The sequence below is a fragment of the Grampus griseus genome (assembly GCF_964374135.1).
Source record: "Grampus griseus genome assembly, chromosome: 2".
Taxonomy (NCBI): Eukaryota; Metazoa; Chordata; class Mammalia; order Artiodactyla; family Delphinidae; genus Grampus; species Grampus griseus.
In genome coordinates, this window is record NC_139018.1 from 66,312,303 (window position 1) to 66,336,209 (window position 23,907).

The window sequence follows — 23,907 nt, forward strand, 5'->3', positions numbered from 1 at the left end:
ACATGAACAGTTCTGAAAATTCTCTTTTCAGCCTACTTCCAAAAGAAATAGTCAGGCTTTTTTCCTGTACATAGTTTTGAGCTTTGTCTATACCATATATAGTAGAAAAATAAATTCTTTAGCAACCTAGAAACAGTTTATAAAACTCTTAAAGTTTAATTTTCTTTGCCAGACATGCCGATGTTAAACTGACAGCTATAAATTAAAGCTATATAGACAATAGGTATAAGTAATATAGAACAAGTTAAGAATACTACATTTACCAGATTTTTCTTTTTAAAAATTACTGTACTTTCTTAATTCCTGTGTGCTTTGCAATAGGAATAATAGGGACTTTGTTTTCTTAGAAAAGATAATAACATGTAAGAGTATAACACAAATAAGATAATTTATAATATACATGTACTTCAACAGCAGCCTGGTTCATGTCAACATCTTGATTCTGAAGTTAAAATTAGAAGTACAATACCTAGGACATAACAGTTGGGAAAGACAATATTTATTTTAGGAAAAAATGGAGTAAATCAAACTCTTAGGAGCCTCAAATCTCAAAATCATCTATTTACTACAGTACACATAAGACAACCTTAAAATTGCAGTATGAAGATTACAATGTGGACCAAAGAATTTTTTCTTTACTACACAAAATATAACCTAGCAACAAAAAAACCATTTTTTCCCTTTCTGGGAAAAAAACCGGCATGGTTTGATAATGAACAAATTTTGAATAAAGCCTAACAAAATTTACCTATGCCACTTATTCTGAAAATTTTATCCATAATTTCGTGTTCTGGTTGTAACTTCACTAAAGAAATGTTTAACCTCCAAAGCAGCAGTCATTTACAGCAAATCTGGTACCAACATCAAAGGAAAAAATTGGTTTAAAAAATGGTGCAAAAGCCACTTTGGATTTTAGTACAACATATCACAGAAAAGAATATGAATACAAGTATGCAACTTTATATATACATACTCCAAAGAGGCTGTCAGTACCCAAAGTATTTTTATTGCTATATTAGCAATGGATTTTTGGATATGTTTTTAAGGGCCACATAAAAATAGATTCAAGGGACAGATTTAAATTGAAGTCCTAGATTAAAATGTTTGGTTTAAAGAATTTTCTACAACAAATTTCATGTTTATGTATGAAAAGTTATATAACCTTATATGAAAATGTCATGAAGTATTTTCTACACTATACTAAATGTATTTCCCAAGAGGGAAAAAATTAAAATATCTAAAATATATTAGATTAAGATTACAAGACCATAATAGATCTTTTGAACATGCATCTGTTTACAGAATTAACAGTATACAAGATGTTTGTTTCATCATGGACTATAAAGAAATGAGTTGGTGACAACTATCCTTTGCACAACATTATCAACTCACTTTAGCCACAAGCATGTCCTTGGTATGTGTGTACAAGAAATATATTCATTTACCCCCATCAGATCATCCACAGGTTTACTTAGAAGATGAAGGTGCAGAAATATGTTAAGTGTACTTTTCTTTCTTTCAAACAACATCCCAAGCATGGTATAAGTAGCCTGAAATTATAAAATACTTAACTGGGCTTTTAGTTATCTATACAGACTGATAAAAGTAAATTAAGTTGCTCAAATTAGCACATCAAATAACAAAACCAGCCATAAAGCAGGCTGGAAAGCATTAAATGTTTCATATACGTGAGTTTTTAAATCATTTAATTTCTATAGAAAAATTTTATTCACAATATAATGTGACAGAAAATGCCACAGGAATGATATACTGATTGCAATAAGGTTGCATGCAACAGCAGCTTTGTATTTTATAGCTATTTTTGTTTATAAAAATTAAACCTCTCCAGTCATGCTTATCACATGGTCTTAGATTTGTAATGTAAATGAATAAGGAATACCATATAGTTCAAAGAGAAAATGTTTCATTATTTTGAATGTGAATTATCTGTAAGAAACATGAAGTATTCTACTGAACCCTGAAACATGCATGCCTAGATTTGCTTTTGTCCAATTTCAGGCTGTCTGCAATCACTTCCTACTTATATAATACCAAGAGGATCCGTCTGTAACTGTGGTTGTATCAGCTGAGGTTGCAATGGTGGTGGTAACTGAAGCGGTACCATTGGTTCCACCAACTGTCCTGGGTTTGAAGGTGGTGGAGGAGCCACAGTGTTCGCAGTTTCCACAATTTCTCCATTGTAAAAGAAAAACTGACACTGTTGAATGAATGTTTCAACAACAGATTGATGGATCTTGGTGGTAGACAGAAACTCTCGATTTTCAAAATCAGGTCTCATCAAAGTTGGCCAAAAACAGATGGATAAGTTGTCTGCTGTCATTAGGTTGACTTTATTATGCTGACTGACCCTGAAATTATGATAGGAAAAAAAAAATTAGAAACCAGTCAAAACTCATTGCAATTAAAGAATCTGAGAGCTGGATATTATTTCAGATGATTTGGTTTTACCTTTTTTAAAAATCTTAACTTCAAATTTAAAACATTTTCTTGCTTGTGCATTCCATGTTCAACTACGTTCTAATAACAGAAAAAAGCAGTAAAATCCATTCCTTATGAGAACCAAAGATGGTTTTTACTTTGGAAAAACTATCATATCCTCCAACCGGGAGACTTTTCAACTTTCAAAAAACTCAAGTTTCTAGTATTCCAAAAAACAATCTTTTTAATCATTAACTACCTTGTACATCGTTACAAATTTAATTTCAATGACAACAGTTTACAGAGCAAATTCTACCTTAAAATTCTTTTGATCTGACAATAAATAATTTACAAACGACCATATGTTAACTATTTTGCATCCAGTCTTTTAAATATGTGAGCAAGCACTACTACCATTGTCTGTAATAAGCAAGAAACGTAAGAAGCAAATCTTGAATTTTAACTCAAAATTATTAAATTGGGAGGAAAGTTTAGGTATTTTATCCAATCCTCTCATTCACACATGAAGAAACAGCCCAATATGCAAGGTAGCAGGAAAATTTTTTATTTGAATTTGTATATCAAAAAATTAAAAATCTAAACCAAAGGACCCACACCCCCAAACACAGGAGTTGCTCATCTGAGGTAAAATAAGTGCTCTAAAAACATGTGTTCTGTGGTAAAAGTTATTACTATTTGTTAAGAAACTAAATTAGAATATTCAGAATAAAGTCAACCTCTGTTAAAATATAGTGTATAGAGGGGCCCAGTCAGGTGTGTCTATGTGGTAGTCAAGTATAGGTTCTGAAAATACCCATAGATTTGAAAGACATGAATATGGGCATCAAATCTAATTGTTGAGTCAAAAAGTACAAAGGAAAGGTAGCAAATCAGTTAGATGAGGGTGGTCAGGGTCCTTGAAGAGGTAATGTTTGAGTTGAGCCAAGGGTGATGGGTGTTAGTAAAACAGTAGGAAGAAAGAGTAATTTAGTCAAAACAGTGGTTCTCAGATACTACAAAGCTATAGTAATCAAAACAGTGTGGTACTGGCACAAAATCAGACATATGGATCACTGGAACACAAGAGAGAGCCCAGAAACAAACACACACACCTATGGTCAATTAATCTTTGACAAAGGAGGCAAGAATATACAATGGAGAAAAGACAGTCTCTTCAGCAAATGATGTTGGAAAAGTTGGACAGCAGTATGTAAATCAATGAAGTTAGAACACTCTCTCACATCGTATACAAAAATAAATTCGAAATGGCTTAAAAATTTAAATATAAGACATGACACCACAAAACCCCTAACAAACATAGGGAAAACATTCTCTGACATAAATCGTAGCAATGTGTTCTCAGGTCAGTCTCCTAAGGCAACAGAAATAAAAGCAAAAATAAACAACTGGGACCAAATCAAACTTATAAGCTTTTGCATAGCAAAGGAAACCATAAACAAAATGAAAAGACAACCTACGGAGAGAAAATATTTGCAAAGGATGTGACTGACAAGGGGTTAATTTCCGAATACACAAACAGCTCAGTATCAAAAAACAAACAACCTAATCAAAAAATGGGCAGAAGACCTACATAGACATTTCTCCAAAGAAGACATACAGATGGCCAAGAAGCACATGAAAAGATATTCAACATCACTAGTTATTAGAGAAATGCAAATCAAAACTATCACGAGATACCATCACAGACTGCTCAGAACGGCCACCATCAAAAAGTCTACAAATAATAAATGCTGTAGAGGCTGTGGAGAAAAGGGAACCCTCCTACACTGTTGTTGGGAATGTAAATTGGTGCAGCCACTATGGAGAACAGTATGGTGGTTTCTTAAAAAACTAAAAATAGAGTTGCCATATGATCCAGCAATCCCACTCCTGGGCATATATCCAGAAAAGATGAAAGCTCTAATTTGAAATGATATATGCACCCCAATGTTCACAGCAGCACTACTTACAATAGCTAAGACATGGAAGATATGGTGTGTATGTATGTATATATATAGAGAGAGATAGATAGATAGATAGATAGATATACACACACACACACAATGGTATATTGCTCAGCCACAAAAAAGAATGAAATAATGCCATTTGCAGCTACATGGATGGACCTAGAGATTATCATGTTAAGCAAAGTAAGGCAGAAAGAGAAAGATAAATACCATATGATATCACTTATATGTGGAATCTAAAAAAAAAAATGATACAAATTAACTTATTTACAAAACAGAAACAGATTCTCACAGACACAAAAAACAAACCTATGGTTACCAAAAGTGAAAGGGTGTGTGGGGGATAAATGAGGAGTTTGGGATTAACAGATAAACACTACTATATATAAAATAGATAAACAATACTGTATAGCACAGGAACTATATTCAATAGCTTTTAATAACCTATAATGGAAAAGAATCTAAAAAAAGAATATATATAACTGAATCACTTTGCTGTACACCTGAAAACTAACATGACATTGTAAATCAACCATACTTCGATAAAAAAGCAAACAAACAGATTCTCAGTGTGTATCAGAACTTCCTGGAGGGCCTGTTAAAACAGATTGATAAGTATGTCTGGGGTGGGGCCTGATAATTTGCATTCCTAACAAGTTCCCAGGTGATGCTGATGCTGCTGCTTTGAGGACTGAATTTTGAGAAAGACTGAGGCAGTCATGTTAAGATGTGATAAGGGACCAGGCACAAATTGATACTTTCGGTTAAGTCCTATTAGTTTAATACAGTGGCACTTGGTGTTGCACGGTGGAAAAGGAAAGGAGATTTAACAGAGTAAGTTAGAACTAGGCCACTTAATGATAAACAATTTAGATTTTTTTCCTTTAGGATGTAAGTGATCTTTACACAAAGAACTTTTAGAAAGATCATTCTGGCATCAGGATCAAGGGAGAATCAAGAAGAAAAATAGGCAGAGAGAGAGCTCAATGACAAACTAGAGTTTCCTAAATGAAAAATGATAAAATTTAAACTAAAGCAGTGGCAGAGGAATGAAAAGGAAAACTAATCAGGAGAAAAAACTAATTTGACACAATAACTCACTGAATATGGAAGGTGAGAGAAAATACATCCAAAGAACAGCTCCATGGATTAATTTTTGCAATCTGTCAATCACCCAATATATATTTATCATTTATTTCCTATACTGGAATGTAAAGTTCCATGAAATGTGATTATTTTATTTACTGCTATGTCTGTATAGGGTTTACAAGAGTACCTGTCACAAAGAGTACATCCATTATAATCAATAGTTGAGTGTTTGTTCTAAAATTTAAGTCTGATGATACTATTTCTCTGTTCTACTCTCTAGTGGCTCCCCATACCATTCAGAGTAACAATCATGCAATGCTTTTTTCATTGACAAAGTCTTGCTCCCCACCCCACCCCCCATAAATGTCAGCTGAACTCAACAGTGCACTTAGTGATAGACATGAAAGCAACCTCCTTGTCAGTAAAATATTTTGAGGACTAAAACTAATCAATAGGCTAAACTCTGGGTAGTACTGCCCTATCCTTCACTCTGCTCAAACCACACAGGCCTTTTTGCTGTTCCTCAACATGCCAAATATGCCTGTCATTAACTGTTGTATCACTGGAGTCAAACACAGTTAAGTGTCTTAATATAACATTGATGGTGGGCTAGCACTGTGATTCTTTGCATATGCTCTTCCCTTTGTCTCTTTTCCCTATTGTTTTTAATAAAGTCCAATTCTTGTTTCAGCACTTTAATCAGGCAATACAATAATATGTTCATATACCATCCCTACATTCCATATTGGGTAAGGTCTCCTGTAGTGCCCTGTACACATCTGTTAAATCATGAACCACGTTGCATGGTAATTTTCAAAAGAGGAAATTCCACTAATTATACTGCAATACTATGTATGTTGGTATTTTCTCACAGACGGAGACCCCAGAGAAGAGTTACTAGAAGTGCTAATATAATTTTATGCTACATTGATAACAACAAAAAAACTTTAAACACTGCTTAATACTCTCTTTTAAGAGGTATTGACTGAAATGTATTTGTTTTGGACACTGACATTATTAGTTAAAAAAAACCAAACCTCAGTTCGTTAAAATGTTAGTAGAAAATACTGTGAAGAGTAGACTTTTGAAAAATGTAGTACAAATACTAATAATTCTATTCAGTCTCAATAACAACTTTGTGAGCTATTATTCTTCTCATTCTTATAGTTGAGAAAAATCAAGACTTAGGCAGGGTGAAGTATTTGTCCAAAGCCACAGAACTAAAAATGTTTCAAAGCCAAGCCTATTTAATTCCACAGTCTTGAGCTTTACGCTATTATACAATATTAATATTGCCTTTCATTTAAGAAATGGTGTTGGGAAGAGTATCTTTATAGAAAAAAGTATAAACTTGAAGCTTAACATATTTAAGGCTTTTGATATAGGATTAATGTCCTGCATTTCAGTCACAGTCAAGGTGGATAGTAATATGAATTCAAGTTTCTAATAAAATTTCACTATGAAGAATATCCAAACAAAACAAGCAAGATACACAAAAGAGACACAGTACAAAAGAAGAGGCAATTAAACCACTTAATAAAACTTGGATTCTAGTTATAAGATGTGTCACTTGAGCATATGATTTCTCTCTTTAAACCTCAACCTTTCCAACTTCAAATAGGTTGATCTGGTTAATTATCTAAGTGTCATTTCATAACTAAAATTCTAAGATTCTATAGAAGAGAATTGTTAAAGAACAGCAGTGACAAAAAAAAAGTACTCACCACACTTATTATTTATATAATCATGTTAGATACTAAAAGGGTCATATACCTTTCTTTAAACAAGTTGATGAAAAATCTATTTTAAAAATACAGAAAAACTAATTTAGAGAACCAAAATTGAACTGCATGTTTAAATTAGTCTCTCTTTCTCTATTCTATGATCACCCAATTTATAAAGTTACGTGTTTGAAATCCGTAGTGCATTTTATTTGCAAAAACGAAAAATAAAAATACCTGTTTAGATGTGTTATTACATATCTGAATACATCATAGTTAACAGGATGAAATTTCTTAACAATTTCTTTCAGTGCATGAAGACGTTCTGTTTTATCCGGGATTTCTGTAAAATTAAAGTAGCGAGGAATTTGTGTGAAACACAAACATTAAAAAATATTGATAAAGCTTCCTGCTATGCTTATTGTATGAGACAATCAAGAATGTATATAAAGCATATCAGGAGAGGGAAACAAAAACAAAGAAAATGTTGTAAAGAGCCTGCTAATAAACAGACCACCATCTATTTACAATAGCCTTTTCACAAGTAAAGCTAATAACTGAAGATCAAAGTAACCTGGGGGTGGCAAAATAGGAAATGGTATATTAGTAATTTCTCTAAGCAACTTATATAACTAGATACTGATTTAGAATTAACTAATTACTTACAAATCTGTTAGGCTCTTAATATTCATGCTACAGATAGTAAGTATTTTAGGCTTTGTGGGTGTAAACTACTCAACTCTGCAGTGGTACAAAAGCGGCCACAAACAATATGTAACTAGAGTGACTGTGATCCAACAGAACTTTAAAAATCTGAATTCATATAATTTTAGTATTTCATAAAATTTTCTTTTAATATTTTTTCAACCATTTAAAAATGTAAAAAAACATTCTTAGCTTGCAAGCCTTCTGAAAACTGATGGCACGCTAAATTTGGCCCACAGGCCAGTTTGCCAACACCTGATTTAAAGCATTATACTTATTTATAATCCACTTAGCTTATAAAACATTGTTCTTCACAAGTAACACAAGCAGTACAAGCATTTAGCTCAGTTACTTTCCAAATTTACACAAATTATGAAACAGGATAACTGAAATGTGGCTCTGCTGTAAATGGGAGAGGACAGAGTGCCTTACTGCTCTGCTCTTCCTCATTCAGTTCATTCTTCTAAAATAACAATGGATTCCTCTGGAGGAGGCCAGTCTGCCAACCAACTCATGGTAGTACACTAAGTACTAACAAATTTCTCATTTGCCACATATTACTTCTAAATCAGCCCTCAATATTTCCTAAGTAAGGAAGTTCTGAGGCTATTGTTCATGGCCAAAACGTAAGAAAATCTAAGCTATCAATTGGACTATTTTCCTAGTTTTCGTATGAGAGAATGTATAAGGCAACTGCATCTTATGACAATATACTGAAGTGGATTTCAATGAAAAGAAAATTAACTGAGAACTTTAACAATAAGTATTATAAGTAGTCTCATGCTACAGAGCTTGAAGACTTGTAATCAAAAGGAAATATTAAAGAGAAATATTTAGAAACTACATTAAATTTAGCCATTGAGAACACAATGTGGATTAAGCACTAGGTTACCTGATACTCAAATAGACCTTTGGTCTCATTTTCCAGATAACAAATGAGTATTTGATTCATAGAAACACCTGGATGAATGATGATGCCAAGTAGGAATCAATACTGAATGAGTACCCATTTTCCTGTCTGTCTTTTTCAAAAACTGAATTAAGACATGAGGCCAAAGTTAACTTCTTTGACTTAAAAAATATTTATATACACATGTATACAGACCATACACAGGTTAATATGTTACTAAAGTACATTACAGATACATTCATTTGAAGACTTAATTTCTTTTTTTCTTTTTTTTTTTTTTTTGCAGTAGGTGGGCCTCTCACTGTTGTGGCCTCTCCCGTTGCGGAGCACAGGCTCTGGACGCGCAGGCTCAGCAGCCATGGCTCACGGGCCCAGCCGCTCCGCAGCATGTGGGATCTTCCCGGACCGGGGCACGAACCCGTGTCCCCTGCATTGGCAGGCGGACTCTCAACCACTGCGCCAGCAGGGAAGCCCAAGACTTAATTTCTTTTTCTTACAATGCCTTTGAGTTTGAATTAAAAACACAAATCTCAAACTTCTAGTATAATGATCTAACTTCTAAGAGCACCTAGTCATCTGGGAGCCTAGATAAAACTATTTATTTAAAGGGAAAGAGCTTTAATAAACAGTTCTAGAAGCTGAATTTTTATTAGCTACATATTCTAGTGCATGACTGATTTTAACACAAAGCAATCAATGTACAAACCCCACTATCATCATCCCTCTCAAAAAAAAAAAAAAGGAGGCTTTTACTTACTTGCTGCTTCCAATAGCTCTGGATGAAGAGAATATGGAATTAAAGGATCTGGTAGATCTGCAAAGAAAGCTTTAAGAGCTCCAGCTACAGCATTTACTGTTACTTCCATTGATACTAGACTGATATTATGATCTATAAGACAAAAATAAAAATTAAAAACTATAATAAATTTAAATTTATTACAGGAGAAGTAAGTTAAAGGGATACTTGTAGATCCAAAGACATTTAAGTCTTCTCATGGACCACCTTTCTTCACAGGCTGATTCATCCCTCCCCCATTGTTTTAATATAATTTTGCCTGACAAACTATAGATAAGGAAAGAGAAAACCAAGTAAGAAGCATTTTCTGTGACAATAAAAAAATGCTATTAGGCTTATCAGTATATGAGACATCTCTCTTCTTTTGAAACATTCTGTTCACATAAGCTATTTAAAAGAGGCCATAAGGAAGCAGAAAGACAAAAGATAGGAATCATGCATATAAATTCAAGTTTTGATGGATGATGGATGTTCACTAAACTTACTGTGGTAATCATTTCATGATATATATAAGTCAAATCATTATGTTGTACACCTTATACAGTACTGTATGTCAATTATTATCTCAATAAAACTGGAAGAAAAAACAAAATCACTATACCTCATGGAGTATGCTTAACTGGACATAAAAGGGGTAAAAGGCGAACACTATTTTATTGTTTCAATATACATTATTATTCTCACATCGCAGGACCACTTTTGTGTGTTTTTTCTACAATATTATACTGCAAGCCAATATAAATTGTAATCTACAGTGTAAATCTACTAGTTCCCTGGTGGAGAAATTATACTTAAAAAATTTTAATATAAAACACTTTAAACACTTATCAGTGAAGTTCTGACTTAAAAAATAAGAATGTAACATATTAAAGGTATATCATAAGGTTAATTTGCTATTAAAAAAGTAACATTTTCCTTATTATAAATACAATGAATATTTATAATAAAAAATGACTCCCATAACCAAGAGATAATCACTGTTTATACTTTAGCATGTTTCCTTTCAGCCCTTTTCTGCTCATTAAAAAAAAATATATATATATATAGATAGATTTTATATTGGATTTAATTTTTAAGGCATTATCCAAGGTTAATAAAATTTCACAAGCAACTTTTAAAAACTTTTTGAGGGGGCAGGTAACATTTCATTGTAATTTCAAACTTGCAGAAAATTTGCAAGAATAATAAAAATACAAAGAACTCACATATATCCTTAACCAAGAATCACCAATCCTTACATTCTGCCCTACATAAACAATTCTAATGGCTACAAAACATTCTCCCAGATATAAAAATTTACATAATATTCTATTACTGAACATTCAGGTTTATTTCATTTAAAAATATTATAAAGATGTTATGATAACAACTTTTATGTACTAAAGCTTAGGTCCTCAGGCAGGCTATATTCCTTGTAATAACAGCTACCCAGTGAACATTTAACATGGTGCCTGGCACAGAAAACTCGTTATACGCATTATCTCATTATTCCTCAGTTACTCTTATCACTCCCATTCTAGATATGAAAAAGTTGAGATTTAGAAAGGTTAACCTCCCTAGGCCACAAAGACAGTAAGTGGCAGAACCAGAAAACAAAACCAGAAACTCTAATTCAAAAGGCCCTGGTACTGACAACTACTCTTCCTTCATTACCTGAAGTGAAATTGTACCAATTTGCTAAAGTCTAAGCAGTTCTTCTAACAATTTTTTTTAAATGAAATACCATGCAATAATGTATGGTATTTGAAATATCATGCAATAATGAAATACCAGTCTTTCAAAGCAAGGCACACACACAAACACCCCACCCACCACTCAACTTTACCATTTACCACTCAACATTTTACCATTTCAACACACAGAATCTTCATTATTTTATACAGCTATCTAGTATTCTACTTGTCAACAGGATTGGTCCCCCTACCTTTAAAACAAAATACAAACAATGCTGCAATAAATATCTTGGTATGCTTACACAAAGACTTTTGTAACATAAGTATTTACAAATAGAATTTCTCCAACAAAGCTACCTGAAGCACCCATAACCAACAGCATACAACATACCTGCTTGCCTACACTCTACCAACAATCCTTTCCACTCACATAATAAAATAAATACAACCTTTTTGTTTTAATTTTTATTTCTTTATAACTGACAGAGGTTGAGCATATTTTCATATATTTGTTGGTTGCTTTCTTCTGATATGAATTGCTTAATCTAGCAAAGAAATTCCACAGCCACACCAAGTTTACAGTTTGTCCCCTGATTCTGTTTGCTTTATACACTATTTCATACAGAAGTTTTACATTTTTAGGCAGTCTAGTTTATCATCTTGTTCATGCTTTCTAGGTTTCATGTCAAGTTTAGGCCTCTCCCTACTCCAAGATTATAAATATATTCACTCGTTTTTCTCCCTAGAACTTAGTTTTCATTTTTTGCATTTAAACCTTCGATCTCATACAGATTTCCTTTAATATGAGTAGGAAATTCAGCTTTTTGAAACTTCCTAATGGTTAGTTGGCCCAGTATCATGAAGGAAAAAAAAAACCTTTTAAATCACAACTTTAAATAGGTGCAATCTGTGATATACAAAGATGATGATGCATCATAACTCAATTTATTGCTTCTCTAATTCTGGTAATGGATTTATAGCTCTCCCATTTGTTGACTGTGGTATCTGTTCCATTAAATACTTCCAATACTACTTCAAAACTTTCTCCCCTAAACATCCATATTCTTAGGAGGTTTTCATATGAAATTTCAATGAGGGAAATAATAAAACAATGATTTTATTTTATCTTCTATAATTATCTTACCTTGATCAAATATATATATAAATATATCTATAATTATCTTCTTACCTTGATCAAACTGCTTCTGAATATTGTCTTGATCAGTTTTGTTCCCACTAACACGGTACAGTCCTTCAGTACATAATCCTAAAAGAATAAAGAAATAAATAGACTTTTACACATGAATATATAGCTATAACAAAGAATTTACTTAACCTTATGTACATCTTAGTGACTTAGAAAATATGGTGGTAAAATATTTTTAAGAATAAAATATTCTTGAGCATTTCATTTAAAGTAAGTTCTTAATGGACTATCTTAATTTTAAACCATTTAGCCTACCCAGTTCCATGTAAAATAAGATACATTTCTTCCTAGTCCACTAAACACAGCTAAAATTCCTAAGTGCAATATATTAAAAACGTCAAAAGACTCTGAAAGGTGGAGAGAAAGTGAATTTGAATAGCAACCACAGAATTTGAAGAACAACAACACAGTGAGTTCCCTGGGTTTTCCTTTTGCTTCTTACGTATCTTAGACCAGGCAACAGAGAAGCCTGCAACCCAGAAGTACCAATGAGCACAGGCAAAAAAATAAAAATAAAAACAAAACACCACTCAGAAAACCAACAAGAAAAGCCAGTTCTCTCTAGTGAAAGGATTGGGAAAGGTGCAGACTAGGAAGCAAAAACATTTTTTACTGTTACTGCCCTACTACAGCCAAACACCATGGAATCCACTCCTCCTCATCCACATCAGTGGAACCAAGTAGGGAGACTAGGATTCTACCTCTGCCAGCAGTAACAAAGGTGCCCCTCCCCCTCTCTAGAGTGTCAGCAAGGACTGAATGGCAAGTCTGAACTTCTACTACCACCTTGAGGTAAGAGGTACCCTCCCCTCTTCACCATGGTAGTCAACAGAGGCTGGTAGAGATCAAGTGGGGAGGGGAGTCCAATCTTCCAGCCCCACTTTGTAGTAATGAGGCAGCTGCACTTCCCCTGCCTGGTGCAGTGTCAGAGGAGGCCTGCTAAAATAGATTTAAATAAGATCCAAAGTTTCACAGCATACTACCCAAAATGTCTAGAATACAATAATAATAAAACTAAAATCATTCATCATTCCAAGAACCAAGAAAGTCTCAACCTGAATGAGAAAAAACAATTAACAGACACCAATACAAAGATATCAGTTGTGGAATTATCTGACAAGGATTTTAAAGCATCATAAAACACTTCAGTGAACAATTATAAACACACTTGAAACAAACTTCCCAATAGAAAGTTTTAGCAAAGAAACAGAAACATAAGGAGGAACTAACTGGAAATTTTAGAACTAGAAATACAGTAACAGAAACAACAAATTCTCTGAATGGGATCAATAATAGAAAAGTGATGACAGAGTAATGATAATGAATAAATGAACTTGAAGACAAATCAGTAGAAATTACCCAATCTAAAGAAATTAGACTAAAAAAAAATGATGAGCCTCAGGGATTTGTGGGACAATAACAAAAGATCTAATATTTGTGTCATCAGCCGAAAACCTATCTCTATGTTCAATGGGAAGTTTCTGAAAGCACTTCTGAAAGAGACTCCATTTGATAAGGCATTGTATTGTTCTGATCCCAAGGAGAAAAAAAGAATCAACAGAAACGCAGAATTTGTCAAATTTATCCCTGGACAAATGTCAAGGTGCTTGTATGGGACAATATGTTAATTCTAATTTTTTATATTCAGAAATTCATGGTCATAAAGGTAGCAAAAATCCACTGATAAAAGTGTCAAAGTTATTAAATCCAAAGTTTTAACTTCAGTGAAGCATGGCAGACACCACCAAATAACCAAAATTATTATCATCTACAGTGGGACAAAATAACATCCTATCCCAACAGATATGATGCACTTAGAAGGATACAACATTACTTTGGTGGTATTTCTAACAAAAATGCATAATTTGAATCTAATAATGAGGAAATAGTAACCTCAAATTGAAGGAGAAATAAAAAGTTCATTTGTACAGTAAAATGCCAACCAATAAACATACAAAAAATGAGAGACTAAGAAATAATCATCAACGGAAGCTAAAACTAGTGGCTTAAAGTCTGATAGTCTCAAAGTCAAGAAAAACAAAAGAAGCTGAGCAACTCTCCCAAACTAAAGGTGTTAAAAACGACATGATTACTAAAAGCAGTGCCCATAGATTAGATCCTGAAGTGTCTGCCTAATAAAGAATTAAAAACACCCAAAATGTCAATAATGCTGAGGTTGAGAAACCCTGACATAGTGATAAGCATTTATTTGCTAAATGAAAATTATAAGGTGCTTAATCATCCATGATAAAAAATCTTGCCTTCCATTCACTAATAAATGAGTGACTTTAAAAAAAAAAAAGAAGAAGCCAACTCAATTATCTAGATGTGAATTATACAAGTTTAACTTTGACTTAAATCACCCAAAGTATCTATCCTGGGCCTCCAAGTAATATATAGGTATTAAAAATCTATACCAATATTCCAAAACTAAATTTAAAATATGTTTGAACCAAATATCATCACCCCTTTTTCCTTCATTAGAAAGGTAACTAATCCTTACACTACACAGAACTCTTGATATCTGAAGTTCTAAAATGGTCTAAGTTCTCTTTGAGTTGCTAACAGATACAAGAGTTTCACTGAAGTCATAAAACAGATTACAAATGGTAAAGGAGAAGTAAGGTGTGTAGATAATCCACAAGTTAGATTAATATGTCCATGGGAAGTGACATCAGCAAAAGAGATAGAGAAAGGAATTTTGGGGCTTGGTTCCCCCATAAAAGCAACTAATGAGCAGCCAAAAAGTATCAGAATCAACTTCTGCAGAACCTCTGGAATCTAGTAAAAAAATTACAACCACCATTAGAAGGCTTGCTGAAGAAAGAAGATTTAAGCTGCCCACCTACCATTCCCGGTGCCACTCTAGACGGGCAACAACCATAAGGAAGGCAGCCTGCACTCTGGGTTTAGGTTTCAAGTGCCAGAGGGAGCAACACAGATCTTATTCTCAAAGAACTGTAGTTGCATATTTTGACCTGTCTGGTGGCTCCCAGAAGAAAGAGCACAAGGGCTTACCTATGTTTCACTATGTTAAAATATTCAAAACCTCTTATTTTCAACAAAAAAATTAAGAGGCATGGAAAGAAGCCAGTATGGCCCATTGTAGAAAAAAAAGAAATTAATAGAAACTGTCCATGAGGAAACCCAGTCACTGCACTTACTAGACAAAGACTTTAAATCAATCTTTAAAGGTGTACAAAAAGCTACAGGAAACCATGAACAAAGAACTAAAGAAAACCAAGAGAATGATGACTTAACAAATGAAGAATATCAATAAATACAGAGAAATTATTAAAAGAACTAAAGAGAAAATCTGGAGCTGTAAAGTATAATAACTAAAATGAAAAATAAACTATAGAGGTTTAACAGCAGATTTTAGCAGGCAGAAGAAACAATGAACTTAAAGACTGGTTAATTGAGATCATCCAGTCTAGGGAGCAGAAAGAGGAAAGAATGAAGAAAAAATGAACAGAGCCAAAGAGACTTCTGGGACTCCATCAAGCATACCAACACTAGCATAAAAACTTTCCCAGAGGGGAAAAGGAGAAAGAAGAATATCTGAAAAAATAATGGCTGAAAACTTCCAAATATGAAAAAGAAACCTACAAATCTATACATGAAGTTCAATGGACTGAAAACAGGATAAACTCAAAGAGACCTACATAGGACAAAGGAAATAATAAAAAGTAAAATGGATATAAACAAAATAAAAAGTAGAATACAAAAATAAAAAGGTAGAAAAACAGAGAATCAATAAGGATGTTTGCTTTCATTACTTCTAATAAACACTGTACTGGAGTAGCTAGATTAGGCAAGAAAAAGAAATAAAAGGAATCCAAAGCATAAAAAAATTAAGTAAAATTAGTCCTAATTGCTGATGAAAATACTTACTAAATATAAGAACTGACACCATAAAACTCTTAGAAAAAAACACAGGAGTACATTTTCATGTCAATGGATTTGGCAATGGATTCTTAGATACAGCACCAACACATAAGAAACAAAATAAAGATAAATTGGATTTCAACAATATTGAAAACTTTTGTGCATCAAAGGACATTATCAAGAAAGACAACCTATAAGATGGGAGAAAATATTTGCAAATCATTTATCTGATAAGGGTCTAGTACCCAAAGTAACTCAAAGCTTTCCCACTACGATCAGGTACAAGGCTAGGATGTCCCCTCTCACCATACCTTTCAACATCTGGTTGAAAGTACTGGAAGTTCTTGTACTTGCTAAAGCAATAAAAGGAAATCAAAGGTATACAAATTGGGAAAGAAGACATAAAACTATCATTTTTCACAGATGACATGATTGCCTATGTAGAAAATCTATCTGCCAAAAAAATCCTTGAACTAGTAAGTGATTATAGCAAGGTTGCAGGATACAAAAATCAACTTCTTCCCTTATATACCAAGGAATAAATGGACCTTGAAATTAAAAACACAATACCACTTACATTAGCATGTCCCAAAATGAAAATTTTCTAACAAATATGTACAAGATCTATATAAGAAAAACTACAAAACTGATGAATGAAATCAAAGAACTAAATGCAACTGACCCTTGAACAATGCAGTAGTTCATCCATGTATAACTCATAGTTGGCCCTCTGTATCCACTGTTGCTCCACATCCACGGATTCAACCAACCATGGATTGTGTAGTACTATAGTATTTACTATTGAAAAATATCCAGGTATAAGTGGACCCACGCAGTTCAAACCCACGTTGTTCAAGGGTCAACTAACTGTAAATGGAGAAATATAACATGTTCATGGAAAGGAAGACAAAATAGTCAGGTTGTCAGTTCTTCCCAACCTGATCTACAGATTCAATGCAACCCCAATCAAATTCCCAGAAAATTATTCTATGGTTATCAACAAACTGATTCTAGAGTTTACATAGAGAGGATAAGACTTAAAGCCAAGACAATATTTAAAGAGAACAAAGTTGGAGGATTGACGTTACATGACTTTAAGATTTACTATAAAGCTACAGTAATCAAGACAATATGGTATTGAGGAAAAAAGAGGGAAATATTCAATAGATCAATGGAACAGAGTAGAGAGCCCAGAAATAAACACCCATTAACAGTCAACTAATCTTTGACACAGGAGCAAAGGCAATAAGAACAGAGCAAAAACAGTCTCTTCAACAAAAGGTGCTAGAAAAATAGGACATTCATATGCAAAAGAATGAATCTAGACACAGACCTTCACCCTTGACAAAATGAACTCAAACTGGGGACTTCCCTGGTGGTCTAGTGGTTAAGAATCTGCCTTCCAATGCAGGGGACGTGGGTTTGATCCCTGGTTGGGGAACTAAGATCCCACACGCCATGGGGTAACTAAGCCCACACACCGCAACTACTGAGCCCGCGCACTCTGGAGCCTGCATGCCGCAACTACTGAGCCTGTGTGCCACAACTAGAGAGAAGCCTGAACACCGCAACGAAGAGCGAGCATGCGTGCCACAATGAAAAGATCCTGCATGCTGCAACTAAGATCTGACACAGCCAATTATATATATATATAAATATATATATATATATAAAATGAACTCAAAATGGATCACAAACTTAAATGTAAAATGGAGAGCTATAAAATTCCTAGAAGACAACATAGTAAAAAACCTAGATGACCTTGGCTACAGTGATGCCTTTTTAGATAAAGACACAATCTGTGAAAAAAATATTGATAAGCTGGACTTTGTTAAAATTAAAAACTTCTGCTCTGTGAAAGACAACATCAAGAGAATTAGAAGACTAGTCACAGACTGGGAGTAAATATTTACAAAACACACATCTGGTAAAGGACTGTTATCCAAAATATACCAAGAACTCTTAAAACTCAGTAATAAGAAAACAACTCCAGGGCTTCCCTGGTGGCTCAGTGGTTGAGAGTCCGCCTGCCGATGCAGGGGACACGGGTTCATGCCCCAGTCTGGGAAGATCCCACATGCCGTGGAGCGGCTAGGCCCGTGAGCCATGGCCTCTGAGCCTGCGTGTCCAGAGCCTGTGCTCCGCAACGGGAGAGGCCACAACAATGAGAGGCCTGCATACCACAAAAAAAAAAAAAGAAAAAAAAAAGAAAAAAAGAAAACAACTCCATTGTAAAATGGGGCAAAGACCTTAACAGATACCTTATCAAAGAAGATCTATAGATGGCAAATAAACATATAAAAAGATGCTCCACATCACACGTGACTAGGGAATTGCAAGTTAAAACAACAATGAGATACCACCATTAGAATGGCCAAAATCTAGAACACTGACACCACCAATTGCTGACAAGGATGTGGAGAACAGGAACTCTCATTCAATGCTGGTGGGAAAGCAAAATGGTACAGACACTTTGGAAGACAGCTTGGTAGTTTCTTAACAAAATTAAATGTCCTCTCCACACTTCTACTGCCAGGGGACTGGGTTCGATCCCACAAGCTGTGCAGTGTGGACAAAAAAAAAAAAAAAAAAACACCCCCCAAAAAACCCCAAAAAACAAAACTAAATGTACTCTTACCATACCATCCAGCAATCATCCTCTGTTATTTTACCCAAAGGAAGTGGAAACATATCTACACAAGCATCTGCACACAGATGTTTACAACATTTATTTTATAGCTATAGCTATGTTTACTGCATAACTGCCCAAACTTGGAAGCATACAAGCTGTTCTTCAGGAGGTGAATGGATAATTTAACTGTGGTACACCCAGACAATGGAATAGTACTCAATGCCAAAAAAGAAATGAGTTATTAAACCATGAAAAGACATGGAGGAAACTTAAATGCGTATTACTAAATGAAAGAAGCCAATCTGAAAAGGGTACATACTGTATGATTATTACAACTATATGACATTGTGGAAAAGGTAAAACTATGAAAACAATAAAAAGATCAATGGCTGCCAGGGGTGAGGGAGGTGGGGAGAGATGAATAGGCAGAGCACAGAAGATTTTTAGGGCAGTGAAAATACTCTGTATGCTATTATAATGATGGATATGTCACTATACATATGTCCAAACCAACAGAATGTACAACATCAAGAGTGAACACTAATGTACACTATGAACTTTGGGTGATTATCATGTGTCAATGCAGGTTCATCCTTGGCAAAAAACGTACTATTCTGGTGAGTGATGTTGGTAATTGGGGGTGAGGAGGGTTTCACATGTGGGGGGATGGGGGTATATGGGAAATCTCTAAACCTCCCTCTTGATTTTGTTATAAACCTAAAACTTCTTAAAAAAAAAAAAGATATAGGGCTTCCCTGGTGGTGCAGTGGTTGAGAGTCCGCCTGCCGATGCAGGGGACACAGGTTCGTGCCCCGGTCCGGGAAGATCCCACATGCTGCAGAGCGGCTGGGCCCGTGGGCCATGGCCACTGACCCTGCGCGTCCGGAGCCTGTGCTCCGCAACGGAAAAGGCCACAACAGTGAGGCCCGCGAACCGCAAAAAAAAGGAAAAAAAAAAGATATAGACATATATAGATACATCAAAGCTTATAAGGATGAAGTAACACCAATGGAGCGAGAGTCTTTTAGCAATGATAAGTGACACTTCAGGGACAAGAATGTTACAGAAATAAGAAGGCTAAAGGCAGTATTTTTTTTCCTCAATCAAAAACAGTATTTTTAAATATGGGGGGGAAGCTATATTAAAAATATATATACATATGTATCTCTTTAATATCCAAGAAAAAGCAACAACAGTGTTCCAATCTTTCATTTTGTTACTTTCTTTACATATAATGCTTAAAAATACGTAACGTAAACATGACATACATTATTTTCATTCCATTTTCAAAATAACAGACAAGAGGCCTTATGTTAATGATAAGGAAACAAACTTAGAAAAGTGAAGTGACTTGCTAAAATTAGAAACTGGGCAAGCCAGGGTCATTAGTTTGTCTCATTCAATATATAAAAGGAAATATTTTTGACATGCTACCCCATTTGTTTTATGCTAGGTGATTTCCTCTCTCTGCATGATTTCTATCACTGGGGTTGGGCATAGCAATTTCATGTCTAGTCATGTTTCCTAGAAAATAAAAATGCGAGCATTGATGTAAACAAAAGGGTAAGTGCCATTATTGACTGTTTCAAGACATATCCAGAAATACGGAATTACTGAATAAACCATAATTATCAAGATGTTAGATACGAAATATAGGTCATAAAAAATAATTCTAAAGTATCTTATCAAATGGAATGAAGTTTTGCTCATATATTAAAAATATTACAAAACCATGTTGAGTTTTCCCCTTTTGAAAAAGCTGTATGTTTAAATGTGTAAACATTTAGAAGAAGAAAAACCTGTCTCTTGCTCATGAAATCACAGGTGATTTTTTCAGTTCTATTCCTTATGGACTCATCTGTACTTTTTTTCCTGCTGTAATGAAATAGATAGCTCCTTTCCTTAAAACAAATCAAAACAAACAAACAAAAAAACCCCTGGCTATTAAATATCACCTGTAAGCGATAATCGTAGTGGAGCCTGGGCTAGAATCCAAATGTGTGACCTCAGACAAATTACTTAATTTCTCTGGGCCTCAGTTTCTTGCTCTGTAAAACAGAGATAGTAAATGCACACACACGCCATAGAGGTGTGAAAATTAAATGAATAAACTACAGGGAATTCCCTGGCATTCCAGTGGTTAGAGCTCCATGCTTCCACTGCAGGGGACAAAGGTTCAATCCCTGGTCGGGCAACTAAGATCCCACAAGCCACATGGCACAGCTAAATAAATAAATAAATACTTTAAAAAAATTAAATGAAAAAACAACACACTTGTTTTATAGCATACCGAAAGTTTACTATACAAATAGCAAGCATTCAGTAAAAGCTGAATACATTACTAATTATTTCACCTTGGGGATAAAAAGAATAAGGGCTAGAGTGTTTCTTCAGACTTGCACCACATTCATTTTCCTGCTGGAATTTCACCGTTAAAAAAACAAAAGAGCTACAGGTATAATCACCTGGTTGTCAATAAAAAAAAAATGACGATTCCATATGTTTCAATCTAACTTTCAAACAAAGTATTTGACATAGCTTTCTCCTGAGAATAGCCTTTCTTTCCCTGTCATAACCACAGAGCATCTTGCATATTGTGTATCACCTTCATCATCCACTATTATTACAATGTTAAACCTGGGTTTTTAATGATATAACAGCTCAGCACAATACAAATTAGTCAATTGATATAAATGTAAATTATAAAAGTCACACTGTAGCACAAATGCCTCCATTCTCTCATCTTTTGCAAAGGTCATGCATTTTTGTAGGAAAAAGTAATAAGTGCTAATTCTAGTTTGTTAAATAAAGACTTAAAGAGATATCATTCATGTATAACTACTGGCACAAGGACACACACTTAGGATTATTAAAATTAAGTAGGGTTCATTTTTTAAACGTTTATTAAAAAAGGATTTATTCACATGTCCTCCTAGTTTTAGGAGCTGGGAGTCCCTCCTCTCTTAGAGATTATGGTCTAATGGCTGTGGTGTTTAAAAAACAAAACAAAGCATTGGCTGTAACCCAATGACCAACTACTTCAAAGAAGAAAATGTTCTTGCTAACAGATAAAAATTTATTTCAAAACTAGAAAACATAAAAGGTAACATATTAACATACTAAAAAACCTTAAGAAATTTCTGCTAGAAATAGGCATACTAAAATTATCTAAAGAAAGGCTTCAAGGTCTAATTTATAATTCCTCTTTGCTAGATCAAAAATAAACAAGTCACACTTGAATCATTAAATTCAGATGCCATTGATACCAACTTTTAGCATTATCTGACACAGATAAGGTTATTAAAAGCCTAGAATTTCAAAAGCAACATAAAAAGTCCTTTAGGAAATAATATGTCTCCCAGTGTGATGCATTAAGAAAGACACAACAGGGCTTCCCCGGTGGCGCAGTGGTTGAGAGTCCGCCTGCGCCCCGGTCCGGAAGGATCCCACGTGCCGCGGAGCAGCTGGACCCGTGGGCCATGGCCGCTGAGCCTGCGCTCCGCAGCGGGAGAGGCCGCAGCAGTGAGAGGCCCGCGTAACGCAAAAAAAAAAAAAAAAAAAAGAAAGACAGAAAGACACAACAGCCCTGTGTAGAATTCCAGCCAAAAATGTTTACCTTGAATCTGACCAGGAATCAGACAAAATTCAGGAACATTCTGCAAAAAAGTGACTTAAAATTTTCAAAGAATGTGTCAGGAAAACATGCGTAAGGCTAGGGAACTATTCTAGATTAAAGAAAACTAAAGAAACATAACAAGAAATGCAATGCACGATCCTTGACTGGATCCTAAAGTGAAAGAACAAAAAAGTTGTAAGAGGGCATTATTGGGACAATGAAGGAAATTTGATTATAAATAAAATATTAAATAACAGTATTTTATCAATGTTATATTTCCTGAAGGTGGTATTTATACTGTGGTTATGTGGAGGAAATGTCCTTGTTCTTAAGAGACACATGCCAAAAAGATTTAAGAGCAAAGTGCCATGATGTCTGTAACTTTCAAATGGTTTGGGGAAAAAAAAAAGTTGGGGAGAAATGTGGCAACCCAGCCCCCCATCCAAACTGGTATATCTAGATGAAAGATATATGGATGCTCAATCATACTATTCTTGCAACATTTCTGAACGTTCAAAAGTTTTCAAAATGTGAAGAAATAAAGAAAATATGGGATGGTTACTTCAGATTTGTGGTCACATATTTAACACGAAATGCATGGTTTTTGTTTTTCTACAGCTATAATCTACTTTCTGGTCCAACCACAGAGTAGACAGGGAGTTAGTTTAACCACAGTTGAGGTTTGCCAAGAGAATAACATGGTCAGGGTTGAGGAGGCATGCAAAGGAGTGAATATAAAAATGGATTGAGATATATATAGGTAGGACAAGGAAGTACAGAAGACATTAGGTAATGACATTTAGTGAAAAAGTGTCAGAATAATGAAAATTAGTAGGAGTTCTTCAAAAAAGCAAGTGGGAATATTTTTAAATAAAATAAATGAATAAAATAAAAAGGAAGTTATACTGACCTTTATTTTAGCAATAAAACAAAGATTTGTTTTACCCATTTAACCTCATTTATTTCATCCATCATTGGTGTGTTGGAACAACATAATTTTTAGACCAATATTTAAAGAAACTTACCGAGACATTCATCCTTCTAACAGAGTCTTAGCAGAAAAATAACCTCTAAGCTATACAGATAGTTTATTTCTTTATAATTCATTTGTAATAGTGGGGGCATTCCAGATTAACTACATCTACATGCAAATATAAATTTTAGGATACATAGGTGAAGAAATTCTTCCCCTATCTGGAACTTGGTCATCTGATCACCTAACCTGTCATAATTGAAAAAATGGAAACAAAAAGGATTATAAATA

At 34.3% G+C, this 23,907-nt stretch overlaps 1 protein-coding gene across 4 annotated transcripts in view; it reads right to left on the minus strand.

Moving 5' to 3' along the window:
- Positions 1 to 484: 484 nt before the first annotated feature.
- Positions 485 to 23,907, minus strand: part of ARHGAP5 (Rho GTPase activating protein 5) — a 72,761-nt gene continuing 49,338 nt past the window's right edge. For all 4 annotated transcript variants that reach the window (XM_082648954.1, XM_082648953.1, XM_082648955.1 and 1 more), the window contains exons 4-7: positions 12,490 to 12,567; positions 9,589 to 9,720; positions 7,454 to 7,559; positions 485 to 2,369 (exon numbers count right to left, since the gene is read on the minus strand). In XM_082648954.1, coding sequence (XP_082505080.1) covers positions 2,042 to 2,369; positions 7,454 to 7,559; positions 9,589 to 9,720; positions 12,490 to 12,567 — 644 coding nt within the window. In that variant the 3' untranslated portion in view covers positions 485 to 2,041. The remainder of the gene's footprint in view (positions 2,370 to 7,453; positions 7,560 to 9,588; positions 9,721 to 12,489; positions 12,568 to 23,907) is intronic.